The sequence below is a fragment of the Myodes glareolus genome, chromosome 4, assembly GCF_982192425.1.
Source record: "Myodes glareolus chromosome 4, mMyoGla1.1, whole genome shotgun sequence".
Lineage (NCBI taxonomy): Eukaryota > Metazoa > Chordata > Mammalia > Rodentia > Cricetidae > Myodes > Myodes glareolus.
Genome location: NC_142029.1, coordinates 66,255,315 through 66,269,689, shown reverse-complemented (window position 1 = coordinate 66,269,689; position 14,375 = coordinate 66,255,315). Strand labels below are relative to the sequence as shown.

The 14,375-nt window shown below is 50.8% G+C and overlaps 1 protein-coding gene across 3 annotated transcripts; it reads right to left on the bottom strand.

The window, feature by feature from the left end:
* Nucleotides 1-621: 621 nt before the first annotated feature.
* C4H3orf18 (chromosome 4 C3orf18 homolog) lies at nt 622-11,536 on the bottom strand. 3 transcript variants are annotated; one of them, XM_087905522.1, is made up of 5 exons: nt 11,286-11,536; nt 9,380-9,782; nt 6,186-6,211; nt 5,446-5,593; nt 622-4,500 (listed from the first exon to the last, which is right to left on the bottom strand). In XM_087905522.1, the coding sequence occupies exons 2-5, from the start codon at nt 9,637-9,639 to the stop codon at nt 4,440-4,442; spliced, it is 495 nt and encodes a 164-aa protein (XP_087761648.1). In that variant the 5' UTR covers nt 9,640-9,782; nt 11,286-11,536; the 3' UTR covers nt 622-4,439. The 3 variants fall into 3 exon arrangements, with proteins under 3 accessions (XP_087761648.1, XP_048273367.2, XP_087761649.1); XM_048417410.3 differs by having other exon boundaries at nt 2,664-4,500; nt 9,406-9,782; nt 11,286-11,531; XM_087905523.1 differs by lacking the exon at nt 11,286-11,536 and adding an exon at nt 10,629-10,752 and having other exon boundaries at nt 2,664-4,500.
* Between the last annotated feature and the right edge of the window lie 2,839 nt (nt 11,537-14,375).

The following is a 14,375-nucleotide window of genomic DNA, read 5'->3' as shown; positions in this document are numbered from 1 at the left end:
GTAACCACTGATCAGTCTCTCCAGTCCTTCTCTGAGATTCTTATCCTTACTTTGCATGCTTACTTGAGCTAGCTTTTTTGGGGCCTTGTGTGGGGGTGGCCAGGATGTCCCTAAGGAGTCCTGTCCCCTACCCTGATCTGCCTCTGCAGGACCCACACTGAGAAGTAAGAGCCAGTGACCACTGCCACCTAACTCTGAAGGTGAAGTGAGGTGGCATGCAAAGGCAAACCTCGTCCCAGGTGGGATGGCACGTGTCCTAATCCTACTTGGTGACACCTAAGGGCCCCATACTCTTCCTCTCCCTGCACCCTCACAGATTTCGTGTTCGTTTCTCAGTATGGCCTTTCAAGGGCATTCTCTGGGAAGCCACAGCTGTCCCACCTGCAGTTGTCCCATGTCCTGAGCCCTTGGAGGCCAGGATGCCCTGGGATTTCCCTCAGACATTCTTAGACAAGCCCCACCCTGACACACACACTGAGGCCTACCAAGTAGGTACAGCTTCACAGGACAGCGTAGGGATGTCAGAGCTTGGAACACTCCAGGCATTCTCTGACCTAACCTTCTGCCTTTTTTTATGTTTAGCTGTAAATATAAAGATATGGACACACAGGACACTCATAACACGGCTCATCTTTTTTTTTTTTTTTCTACTTGGCATCCTTCTCTCCTGTGTAGAACAAAGTACAGTGTGGGTTGGCTCACTAATGGGCTACCGGGCTGGAGGGAAATGTTTCTAAGAGTCTCCAGGAAGGTCAGGACACTGTAGGGTTTTTGAGCTCTCTCCGACAAGAGCTTCCCTTTACATTCTGAAGGCATCCCCACTGTCTGCCTGCAGCCAAGCAATGGGATTACTCTAGTCACTTTGGCTCCAAGGTGACACTTCACTATATTAAACAAGAGACATCCACATCTACCTTGACACTGCCCACTGCCAACCACCGCTGCTTCTGACCTGAAACCCTGGTTGCTATTCACAAAGAGAGAATTTCATGCATGGGAGAGAGAGAGAGACAGAGACAGAGACAGACAAAGACAGACAGAGACAGGCAGAGAGTCTGATCGATTATAGGGAGGAGGGAGGGCCTTCCTTAGAGAGGCCCAATTGCCAATTTTAGAAGCAGCAATGGTGGGCAATACAGCCTTACCCTGTTCACCACTGAGAGAGGCAAGGAGAGTCTCCTTAGGCAACCAAGCCTAAGTCCTCAAGGAGAACACATCCACCAGACCCTTTCACCTCAATGTTTATCAACCCTACACTCTGTGAAAGATACAGGAATTTGATTTTTCTTCTGAGAGTAGAAGATCTAGAAAACAGAGCAATGTGAGTAGAAGGGACAATTTACCTGTAGGGAGCTGCATAGTTCCAAGCCTTAAAGATGGCGCCAATTTCTGCTTTCCACCTCCCCGAAGGTGAGTGCTCCCTGGCACAAACAACTCCATATAAGGCTAAGGCTAGAGATCTGGCTTGCTTCCGTGTATCTGGACCTATCTGCATTCCCCACGTAGCATGCCAGGGTTGGCTACCCAGAGGGTATTTAAGCTATGGGCTGGCTTTCCCCAGGGCGAGAGGGTCAGAAGATTGTTCAAGGTTCCTGAATAAACCACAGAGAGAAGAGTCCGGTGTTGCGTCTTCCTTGCTGCCGAGGTGACCGTGAGGGTACAGTCTATAAATAGGTGGCCTGCCACTCACAGAAAGCAGCCTGTGTCCTTCTCTTAGTCGGGTCCACCATTCAGGAAAGAGGCCTGGTCATGTGGCAGAAGGAAAGGGCACAGGGGTTCTCCTACTTCCATCAGCATCCCTGATCCCTGGGTGTCACCCTTACTCCCCAGGAACTATTTCTTCAGGATAACAAGGGCTCTGCAGCACCCCATCCCCAAACCAAGGGTTGACTAATAATGTGGGAACACACAGCCCACTTGCTCATCCCATGCCCGGGCAGTCTTCTGTGGGGAGGCTTTCCTAACAGCAATCTATCACTAACAGGTTCAGTCATAACTCATGTGCGTGACCCACAGAGTACACGGTTCTCAGCCTTGCTGGAGCTCTATCCTGAGACCCACTGCCCCCCACCTTCAGCCCAGCCCTCATCATGAAACTTGGAGGCTAACTCCCTCCATATTTCCATCATGCTGGTCTGAAAGCCTCTTATGGGGCTTTCAGCATTATCACTGGAGCGTTCCTGGGCAAACTGGTCACCGCAATGTCTTTTTCCTCTAAATCTCTGTTAGCCTCGCAGGTGGGTCCCATACGTAAAACCTGATTGACTCCCGTCCCATGCTATATATCCTTTACTTTGTGTTCCATAGAAAACCATTTTACTTTTGTATTTCAAACCTAACTCCTGTGAATCCTGAGACACCACATGCCACTCCACACTCTTTGGAGATCAAGCCCTCTGGACCTGATCTCACAAGATTCTGTCCTCTTGACCTCTCCACAACTGCAGGCCTTGTCACCCCATCTCCCAGTTGAAGCATGAGGCCCCAGAGCAACCTTGGACTCCAGGCCAAAGCATTTCCATGGACAGATCAAGAAAAACAGCTGGGCTGCCTGCCACCTCATAGCTAGGATCCAAATGACTGTCCCCAGACCTCCCACAGATCCTCGCCTCACCCATTGTGTCCCCTCCTGGGGTTTTGCACCCCAAGTGTTAAAGACTCCATTTTCTTTGTGTAAACATCTTAATTACATCTTTAATGCTCTCCCACATGGAGATGCTGCGAGTTAAATTACAGCGTTGTGCATCCTAAATTACTCAGAGCCCTCCAGTTGCTCAAGCGCTAACATATTTATAGCATCTCCGGGCAGGGATAAAACCAGAGCCGTCCCCATGGGATCCTCCTAGCCTCTCACCTCCTGACATATGGGATCAGCCCAACGGCATGTGCCACCCCCGCATCCCCTCTAGCCAGCAGAGGACAGCCACGGCGATGGAGCTGGGGACACGCCTCTGTGCATGCTCACGTGTGAGTCCCAGTCGAGAAGACTGCCCCGTCTGAGGCCCCTGGTGTCAGCTCCCGCATCCAAGACTAGATTGAGACCAGTGGTAGAAGCCCCCTCCACAGTCCACGACACCAAGTGGCCCTTCCTGCACAGAGGGCGGAAGGGCAAAACTAAAACCAGACTTGCTTTCTTAGGTCTTTTCCTCAAAGAACACTCCCCTCTAGGCAACCATAACTTTTCCTACGAGTCTCACCTGTGACTGCCCTTAGACCAAAGGCCTCTCCCAGAACCCCATATTGGAAGAGGAGCCATTTCCAGGAGCAGTTCAGCCCAGCTTTTGGAGCCCACTGAAGAAACACAGTGGACAGAGGAACCCAGCCCTCTTTCCCTCTTCCGTGTAGCCCTGAGCACTGAAGGAGAGGAAGCAGCCTATGGTGATTCTCCACCACATACCGCGGGGTGGGAGTCAGCTTGCAAAGTGGAGCTGATGCGGAGGGCCTCCGTCTTACTCTTATTCTGGAACGGGTACATGTCTGTGTACAGCCCACTCATGCACATTCGTAAAGCCTTTCTCCACATCTGGGGGAGTTGCATCTTTCCATACCCAGGCTCCCAATCTCATCTCTCTCAGCTACCTTGGCTGCCAGTGATATGTGGTTGAAAGATTTCGTGCTCACCCACTCACCATAATATCCAATACCCTACCAATGGACAGCCCCTGGGTTTCTGTGGCCCTTTCTATTAGGCATTTCCAGCTCTGTCCCTGGGTGCTGTCTTAGCTGGATGTGGTGGGGTGCTCCTTTCATCTCAGCATTCAGGAGGCAGAGGCAGGTAGCTCTCTATGAGTTGGAGATCAGCCTCGTTTACACAGCAAATTCCAGGCCAGGCAAGACCCTGTCTCAAAAAAACAAACAACCAAACAAACAACCCTCCCCAAAAGGTGCTGCCCTTCCCTGTCCCTATCATCTGGGGCTTTGCCTCTCTCTACCCTAGAGGAGGCTCCAGGCAAAAAAAAGAAAGAAAGAAAGAGAGAGAGAGAGAGAGAGAGAGAGAGAGAGAGAGAGAGAGAGGCAATCCTAGAGGGGGGAGTGTGCCTCTCTTCTCCCTTGCCTGTCAAGCTTGTGCCCTCCTCCCCATCAGAGAAGCAGACCTTGATGCAAGGTTTATGTCCAGGAGACCAGGTAGCCATCAGTGTGGCTCTTAGCCTGCCTGCATGAGGGCTGCCTTCCGTGCCAGAGCCATCGGTTCAGGAGAAGTCAGTGGCCAGATGGCTAGCCTGGTCAGAGCTCCCTCTTCAAGCCTGAGAGTCAGCGGATGGGGCCTCAGCACAGCTGGGGTCTCTTGCAGCCCTTTTCTGTCTTGTGGTGGCAAAGGCGCAGGTCCTGAGAATAGGTCTCAACAGTCAGGAAGTGGGCAGCGCTGCTGGCACTGTGGCAGGTGTCTTTGTCAGAGGTCCAGGGCTGTTCTCAGGCCATTCACGCATGGATGGCATTGGCTACATCAGTAAACACCAGCCTGCTAGGCCTCTGCAGTGGGCCTTGGGAAGAGAGAGTGCCCTGCAGGGAGATAGGCAGGGGCATCAAAACCTTGACCAAAGCCAGTCTCTGGTCCAGTCGCTTCCACACTCACTTCCTGGTGCCTGCTTTGGCCTGGTATCAGCTATGCCTTCTGCCTACAGTGCCCTTCTGCCAAGTTCAGTCTAGAAATGTGACCTGGCTCCAATGACTCCTCCCTCTCCCAAGCCATTCCCAGCTTGCCCTGGACCTTGGCAGCAATTACTATGGGCTTAGTATTGAACTAATTCAGCATGTGTTCTTTCTGTCAGCAGGAAGATCTCACCTCTGGCCTTCTCGCCCTTGATCAAGGACAGCCTCCCCCTCCCCTTCATGGTCCTCGAGCTTTGAGGATTGGGAAAGTGGTAGCAAGGGGCCAGGTTGCCTGATGACTCTGAGAAGATAAGGGCATGGCTGAGGTGTATTTGGCTTAGGTCTCCACAGCCCTGGACTGTCCGGCGTTAGGATTCGCCAGCCTACTCAGAGCTGTCTCAGGTGAAGAGTCTGAGCCCACTCACCACTCACGCAGGTCCATGGATCTTCACGGACTAGAGCAGCCTAAGACTCCTTGCCCCTCTCAGTCTTGCCTTTAGTTTTCATTTGTTTTCTGCTTTCCCAGGTAGTACATGAGGGTTCATAGGGCAAGAATTAGGATTTCCATACGTCGACGAGAAAACTAGGCTCAGGGATCCCAGCTGGGCCTCCAAGATCTATAGGCTGTTAGAGTTTAGCCAGGCTGAGCCCACAAAGCCTGGCTTTGCATGGTGAGTCCATGAGGGCCAGAGAACAATTCCAGCACTTTCTAAAAATATCTGAGGAGACCCACATACACAAAGCTGCCACCTCCCCACCTGGCAGGGGCTGGCAAAATGCACGGGAAGGATGGAGGGTGGATTGTAGGAGACTGGACAGCTCCGGGGGTGGGTGGGGAAACTGGCCAGTGCCTACCTTGCCCTGTGTGGCCTGCAGGGAGGCCGCGGCCTGTATGGAGGCTGCATCTCGCCCATGTTCCAGGAGCTCCTGCTCCAGTTCGTCTTGCTCCTCCGTGGGGTCAAAGTTGTACATAGGCATGAGCTGGTGGCGTAGCTTCTCCAGCCTTGGGGGAGGACAGAGGCTCTTTGAGGGTAGGACAGAGCTTTCCTCCCTCAGTCCTGGTGGCCAAGAGAGCCACACACCAAGTTTAAGGTACTCTAAATCTTCCCTCAGGATTCACTGGTAGACATCTTTGAACCTGAAGTATCAAGCTGACTCTCAGACGGCCAGCCTTAGCATGAACAACTAGCCATTCCAGGGTCTGGCTATAGGATCTATGGGGACTGCCTGGGTCAGGAATCTACTGCACTCCCAGCCTCTATGGACTGAAGTCGAGGAGGGAGCCGGTGGCAGCCAACATAAGCCATCAGGGCCAGGGTAGCTGGGTGGTGATGATCCCTACTCTTCTTTCCTTTCCCCATACCCCGATTCCGGGGTTTACACCTGTTTTCTCAGAATCTTCATACCTGCCTGCCTGCGTGTGAAAGTGGCCACCCCCAATCATGAGTGGGCTGAAGAGGCCTTGATCTCCACCCCCACACCCAGGGACAGGAGCCTTAGTGCTGGGCCTCATTCTCCTTTCCCACTCACATCCCCTGGACCCTAGCCCAGCCCTTCCTGTGGGCTACAGCTTCAGGAACCATCTGGGGAATTACCTCTTCTTCTTCCTGATGTATAAAACCTGCAAGAGAAGGAACAGCATCAGATAGTGAGAAACGGAGATCCCCACCAACCCAGCATGTCCTCATGATGGGAGAGCCGTAGAGGATAAAGAGGGAAACACTTGTGGCTCCCCATCCCATTCAGACATGTATATCTTACATGTACGCTTCATATTCGCCCCATCCCCTGCCTCAATAAGGTCTTGCTAGGTAGCCCAGGCTTGCCTGGAATTCCCTATGTAGTCCAGGCCGGCCTTGAACTTTCCATTCTTCTAATTCAGTCTCTGAGAGCTAGAATTGCAGGTCTGCACACCCACACCTGGTTCCTTTGATATCCTCAGAAGCCGACCGATCCCGGACTGAGTCTGGAGACTTGCAGATGGGGATCAGGCATAGAAAAACTAGTTAGGCCTGTCTAGAATTGACTGTTTCCAGCTCTCCAAATCCTGACTGAACTCCCACTCAGCATCTGCCTGGGACTCCTCAGTGCTGAAGGGGAAAGGGAGGACTCGGTGTGTCCCTTCCCCTCAATTCCCACTGAAGCCACCTCTAGGTAAAACGCAGGACAGATCAATGACAGCCCGGCTGTAGAACCGTAGCTCCAGGCAACGCTCTGCACAGCTGAGTCTTGGAACTCAGCCCTGCAGATCAGAACTCTGGTGCTAAGGGATCCTAAAGAAGTCCCTGGGTCCCTCCCTCCCTTGTCCAGACACAAAAGTGAAAGGTTGGCAACCAGATACTATCTAGAATTCACCAGCAGGAGTGGGAGACCTTGGTTCCAAGCACCAAAGAGAGAGAAGAAGGTGGGAATGTTTGGGAGACCACACCTGGGTAGGGACTCCAAGGCCTACTGACACCATCTGCTCTTCCCCAAACCGACAAGTTTTGAATATCAAGAATATGACAGCCAGGTATCGTCATGAATACCTTTGATCCCAGCACTTAGGAGGCAGAGGCAGGCAGATCTCTGCGAGTTTAAGTGAGATCTTGCTTCGAAAAACAAAAACAAGCAGATCAACCAAAAGAATATGACAGCTTCTGCTTGGGGAAAACCACATCTTCGAGTTTGTCCTAAGCCCCTGTGGCTCCCACAGTCTTTGTAGTCAAGTCAATAGCTTGAATCTGTTTAATTCCCAATCTGTCTGAGAGCTTTCTCATCTGATCTCAAGTGGAAAAAAGCGAAAATGCCCCTTGCTCATCCACCTGCTCCAGGGAGTGATTCTTTGCTGTCCTATGGGTAGATGAAAGAGAAACTCAGGTCTAAGTCTCCCCAGCCCCCTTCCACCCTGAGCTCCAGCCACAGGACCCTGGTCTTGCTCCTTGACTTCATGGCTTTTAATCCAAATCTCCCCCCTCCTCTGTGGCCTGTGACTCAGGATAATCTCAGGAAATGCCAGACAGAAACTCCAACCAGTTTGCAGGCCTTTGCCCTGAGGGCCCTCCGCCCCAGCTGAGGACAGCTTTCACTTCCTTACCCAGTCCCCCTGCCTCTGACTGTCTGCCCAGCCCCACATCTCCCAGGGATCTGCTGGGAGTTCTGCATCTGCCTGCACTACGCTCTTTTCATGCTTCCCATGCAAGGCATGAGGCTGGCACTGACTCCTGCATGCATCCATGGCGTGGCTCAAGCCTGGCACAAGGGGAAGGAAGAGGCACGTGAGACATTTCTAGAAGTCTTCCCCTGTGTGCTTTGGAGCTCTTCCCTGCCCTCCACTGTCTTTGTCTTACCACCTTCTGGCCCTCTACCTTTGGTGGGAAGATCATCCACTCTGGCCTGAATGTCCCTTAGGGACAAAGAATAAGGCAGCCTTATCAAATTCCCATGTCAAAATCTTCCGCTTAGAACTGAGACAGACTCTAAGCCATTTGCCCCTGAGGTCAGGGAGTCTCAGGCTGTTTTAACGCCACAGGTGCCGAGGGGCAGCACTACCATTTTTCCTCATTCCTACCCCAGGAAAGCTCTCCTTCCTGGCCTCCCTCTGCGTGTGATGCATCCTGGCCCCATTGCTGGCCAACAGTTGCTCCCTGGCATCCATCTGGAGCCTGCAGGGCCCATATGGCAACCCTAGTTTAACCCTAGCTCTAGTCAGGCCTTGGATGACAAGCCTTGCCTTTTGTGTGTGTGAGCTTGTGAGTGTGTTGTGTGTGTGTGAATGTGTGTGCGTGTGTGTGTGTGTGTGTGTGTGTGAATGTGTGTGTGTGTGTGCGTTGTTTGTTTACTTGTTTTTATCCCACTGCTGAAGACTGAACCTAGGACTTTGCACCTGCTGTACATGCTATACACTTGACTAACTGATCTACATTCCCGTGGCCCTGTCCAGCCCTGTAGTCAGATCCACATGTTCCTGAGCTTAAGGCTAGCCATCCATTGCCTGTAAAGGGCAATGGGCAGAATGCAAATTATTACTAGGCCTTCTAGGGAACTCCAGGTGCACCCCACTTTCCTTAGTCTTAACTTGTACAACCGCTAGTGGCCCTTCAGTGGCATTCTTTGTGTCTGTCACTGTTGAAGGATATTCACAGTGTTCTTCTAGTTCACCTGTGTTCTGATGGCTACCTGCCCTGGCCCTTCCTGTGACAATGAGGTCAGGCTCCTACCTGGAGTCAGAACTCGAATGTTTCTTCCCAGCTGTCTATGACCACCTAGCCTACATAAAACGCCTTGCCTATTAACCCATTCTTCATAAGAAACACAAGTCAGGATCTCTCTTGTCTCTTCTGGCCCTGTTGTGTTCCAAGGGTAAAGGAGGATAGTCAGTAAATAACTGCCAAACGATGCATAAATGAACTGCTCACAGCCTGCCATGCTAAAGCATCCCACCCAGACTCTGTTGCCCACAAAACAGCTCAACCACCTTCTGGTCTCTACTGCTACTGAAACTCCTTTGCTTCACTGCCCTGCTTGTTGCTCACAGAACCTCCTATCTGCTTCAAAATCTGCCTACCAAGACTAGGTGTGTCTTGACCCCTCCCCAGTCTCAATCTTATATGTCCCAGCTCAAAACACCATGTATTATTCAGACTTGCTTCTGGCTCTTCCGATTAGAATTGCTTATCTGGGCCCCAGTAAATAAATCTTGGGAGTAGGTGGGAGGGAATTGCATTATCATTAATGGACCATTGTCTTCTAATTAGGAAGTCTGTAAGTCTAAACACTAATCACCCTCCCCCAGAGGACAGCCTCTGACCTTCTCCAGCTCTCCCCAGCTCTCACCATGGCCACAGCCAGGCCAATCATTGTGATGATCCCAAAAGACAGAAGCATGGTACCCACACCAGCTGCACCACCTGCCATATCAGGGATTCTGGTGCCATTGAAGCTTGTGGTTTCTGGGCTGAGGGTAGCAGTCTCTGTGGTAGACCCTTCAGTGGCAGGTTCCAAGTCAGGCTCTGCGGTGGGTGGGTGGCTGCTGAACCAGTTCTGAGTAGCTGGGACCCTGGAGTTCATGCTGATGCTGGGAGTCTGCCAGTGCTCAGTCAACCTGCCCACTGACTTCTGACGTGAGGGGTGTCCAAGGCTGTAGCTCTCACCAATGTGATGACCACCAGCACAGCCAAATCCTTAGCAGGAGACCCCTGCCTTTCTGGGCTCTAGGAAGGCAAGAATAAAAGCAGGAGTTACAGCAGGGGTATGGCCAGAGATAAATCCCTCTAGAATCTAGAGGTGCTGAGGAAGTAAAGGTTTCAAGATGGAGTAAGTCAAGTTCAGGGAGTATTAGAACACAGGCTTTGCCTATGGTTCCTATATGGATGCAGGGACATGAAAATATGATTATATTGATCATACATGGAAGATAGGAGAAGATGCAGAAGGCCTGAAAGGAAAAGTCCACTTTTGCACAAAATCTCTGCACTCTCAATTTCTCCTCTTCCTACCTCCTCACACCCCATACACCTCTCATCCTGCTTGGGAAAAAACCTGCAGCCTTTTCCTTGCTTGAAGGGAAATGCTTGCCTAAGATTCAGAAAGACCTGATTTTGAATCCTGGGCTCACAGGATAATCCCAGGCAAGTCCCCACTTTTCTCTGTGTCTAGTTCCCCCCCTCCCCGCCCCGAAGTGGAAATGGTAAGAGTAATCCCAATCTGTGGTAGGGCTAGTTAGAATGAACAAGTCCCTCAGGGGGGACGTTCCCAGTAGGGAGAGAATTTAGCTGAGCACAAGGCCTGTCCACATGAGGTACTTGTTTCAAATCTCCCTCACTACCACCCACAAGCCAGGAGGAAGAGGGCACAGGAGTCCCTGGACCTGTGTGACCCAGGTTGTGGTTGGGGCTGAGGTGGGGCTGGTGCTGAGACACCAAGAGTCAGGAAGGACAGACTGAGCTAGGTTCTCTGGCAGGGGGGCAGTTGGCAGGGGTGGTCACTGGACCAACTCCTGTCATTCCTAGAAGCAAGGCAAGGAGTTACATCTGCAAAGGCAGTAAGGGAATACCCACTTTGAACCGCCTTCTCCTGTTTCTCTCCTATTTTGGAACCAGAGAGTGGGAGATCACTGAGCCCCGTGGGTCTTAGGTAAAGCAGGATGGGAAGGAGTCCTAGCAGTGGCGCAGAGGGGCAGACCTAGAAAAAGAAAGGGTCCTTAGCTTATGGCTACATACATGTTTCTCTGTGTGGCTCATAGGCGTGCATGGGATACCTCCTCTTGCAGGTGCAAGATTATATGTGAAAATGAGCACATACCCATCATGGTCCCCTAGGGAGGAGCAAAACTGGCAGAAGGTCATGCATGGAGCAGACTTATTCCTTTCTGACCTCTCCAGCTTGGCTCAAGAAGAAGTCTCAGGTTCACTTCTGAGCTCTGCCACTGATCCCAGCCATGACCTTGGATCAGACCCTTAACTTGCTTTGAGTCTCGGTTTATTATGAGCCAAAGGGAGAGAAGGCATCCTGCTGGGTATTTTCTTGGCCTGCCTCGGGATCCAAAGGGGAAGGACGAACACTGGGGTGAAAGTGGTGGGCACCGCGACCTCCAAGAAGCTGCATGCCATTCTCCATCAGGTCTCTCAGTCCTCCCTGCCTCAGTCCCCACGCCCGCCTCCACGAACACTTATTCCTCCATTCTTGCTCAGAAGCAGCAGAGCTAAGGCACTTACTTAATCCTCTCCGGGACGAGGAGCTCAGTCTGAGAAGCTAAGGGTGGTAGCGACCGGCAGGCGGGCGGGAGGCGTGGGCGGGAGGGGGGAACACCCAGGCCCGGGCTTTGGAGGCGACAGGTCCGACCCAAGGTCCGCCTTCCCTGAACGCAGGGATCAGCTAGTATTAGCCTGCGCCAGCTGACAGCCGGAGCTGGGGTGGGCTGGGTCCGCACCATGGAGGGGGTGGGGTTAGGATGAGCAGCCCCGGGGGATCCCCAGTAGCCGGAGCGCCTTGCCTCCCGCCCCCTCCGCACCTCCTGGCTCTGATTGGTTGACAGGCCTAAAACCCGACCAACATTGGCTCACTCTCTTGTCGTTTGGATATAGTTCCGCCCCCAGCGGGAGCTGGGAGCTGAAATCCAACAGCCTAGAAGAGATTCTCGGAGACTACCTCTGACCCTGGTGACCTGCCGGAAATTGGGCAGTGGACCGTAGGTGGCCAGATCCTTTCTGGGCCAGAATTCGGGCTCCTGACCAGCTCCACCCGCACTGGGATAGTCTAGTAAGCAAAAAATGCTTAGGTACAGAGGTTTGATGAGAGCAGTAGACTCGATCTTTAAAGCCTAAATTGAACTCTGGCTCGATCCTCTACTGAGTTTATGTCCTTGAACAGCAAACTGCGTCTCTTCCTTTTGCCTCCACTTCCTGCTTAGATAGGAACACTGATGAAAGGACTTTTTGGTAATTTTTTGGTAAATGACTCCAACTATGGGGCTATAAATGAAAAGTCTTCAGTCCAGAGATGTTGGGAGCAGAATGGAATTATAATGGAATGACATTATAGTATAATTGTGTACCTTGACCCAAGCAAGCCTATACCCCTCATAACAGCTTCCATCCACAGTAAAATTCATCTCAGGACTGAGGCACTAATTCCCTCTACTCCAGAGTTAGATTTCCCCAGCCCTTTAACCGCCCCCTCCCAACTCTGGCCCTCTAGACAAAGTATCATACTGTTGTGTTGTCCAGGATGACCTGATACTCACTATGTAACCAAGGCTGGTCTTGAAACAAGCCAACCCTCCACTCCCTGGGTGCTGGGATTTTGAATTTTAATTGATTTTTATGTGTAAGAATGTTTTGTCAGCATGTATATCTGTGCACCATGTGCGCGTGAGCTCACATGTGTGCGTGTGCGTGCGTGCGTGCGTGCGTGCGTGTGTGTGTGTGTGTGTGTGTGTGTGTGGTGCCTGAGGAAGCCAGCATTGAATCTTTGGTACTGGAGTTACAGACTGCTGTTAGCCTCTGTGTGGGTGCTGAGAATTGAACCTAGGTCTTCTAGAAAAACAGCCAGTGCTCTTAACCACGGAGCCATCTCCCCAGAACCCCTTGTACTGGGATTTATAGGTGTGCACCAGTACACCCTGTACCCAACCCCGTAGCAGAGTTTCTAGGACCACCAACTCCCCGATCATGTCTTGGAGACTTATTATTTGTTATGAATCTTGGCTTTAGTTTAGGCTTGTCCCACTAGCTCTTATAACTTATGTCTCTTCATCTACATTTTGCCTAAGCCTTTTTTATAACCTGTGTCTCTGCATCTACATTTTGCCTAAGCCTTTTTTTTTAACCTTTCTTTCCTTCTGTATGCCTACTCTGTATCTGTGTCAGGCAGGTAGCTGCCTGGCTGGCTGGCCCTGGACACCTCCTTCTCTTTCTCCCTTGAGCCTAGATTCCTCCTCCTACTTATTCTCTCTGCTCATCAGCCCCGCCTATTCCTCTACTGCTTAGCTATTGGCTGTTCAGATTTCTATTAGCTCAGTCAGGTGCCTTAGGCAGGCAAGGGAAGACAGCAAAACATCCTTATATAGTTAAACAAATGCAGCATAAACAAAAGCAAAACATCTTTACATCATTAAACAAATTTGGGGCTGGAGAGATGACTCAGTGGTTAAGAGCGCTGCTTGCTCTTCCAAAGGTCCTGAGTTCAGTTTTCATCAACCATGTACATGGTGGTTCACAACCATCTGTAATGAGATCTGGTGCCCTCTTCTGGCCTGCAGGCATACATGCAGAATACTAAGACTATTGTATACATAATAAATAAATACATTTTTTAAAAAACAAATTCAACACATCTTTACATAGCTAAACAATTATTCTGCAGCACAAACAAATGTAACACATCTTAGTTAAACAAATATTCTATTCCACAACACAGCCCCCTCCCTCTTTCCCCCCAATTTTTTGTTTTTTACTTTTTTGAAACAGGGTTTTCTGTAGCCCAGTCTAGCCTTGAAAGATGAGCTTCTGGTCTCTGTGCCTCCACCTTTTGAGAGCTGGGGTTTATAAGTGCATATCACCATATCCCATTGATGGGCACCAAACCCAGAATTTTGTGCATGTTAGGTGAGCACGCCAACAACTGAGCTACCCCCAATGAAATATTTTTTATTTTCAAAATTTTAAAATTTTATTTCTTAAAATTATGTGTATGTGGGTGGGGGTAGGTATGTACAGGTGAGCACAGGTGCTGCCTGAGGTACTTGGAACTGAAGGCCTCTGCAAGAGCAATATGTGCTTCTAACCGCTGAGCTATCCCTTCAAGGTTTTCTCCCAACTTTTAAATTTTGAGACAGGTTTTTACTAAATTACGCAGGCTGGCAGGCTGTCCCTGAGCGTATGGTCTTCCTGCTTCAGCCTCTCCAGGAGCTGCGGCTACATGCCGGTGCAGGTCCTGCAACCGCTATGAATTTTATAAAAGGTGCAACTAAAGCCTAGAAAGGTTTGGGCACTTAAACAAAGTTAATCAACGAGTTGCCAACAAAATTAGGATTCAAATCCAGTTTCCCAGTATTTGCTTTTCTGCTATCTGGTCCATATTTTATGTGCATGTGAGGTCAAGCGGGTCTTTATATGTCTAGTCCCTTCCCGAAAACAGAGACTGCCCTCAAACACGAGAACCCAACCACACGCTGCTAGACTTAGCTTACGAGATGTTAGAACAGCACCCTCCCTCCCCATCTAGCCTGGTTTTCAAACCCAGCGCACATGGGTGACATCCTCGCTGTTTGTTTCTGCCCATACACCGCCCCTACTGGAAAGGAA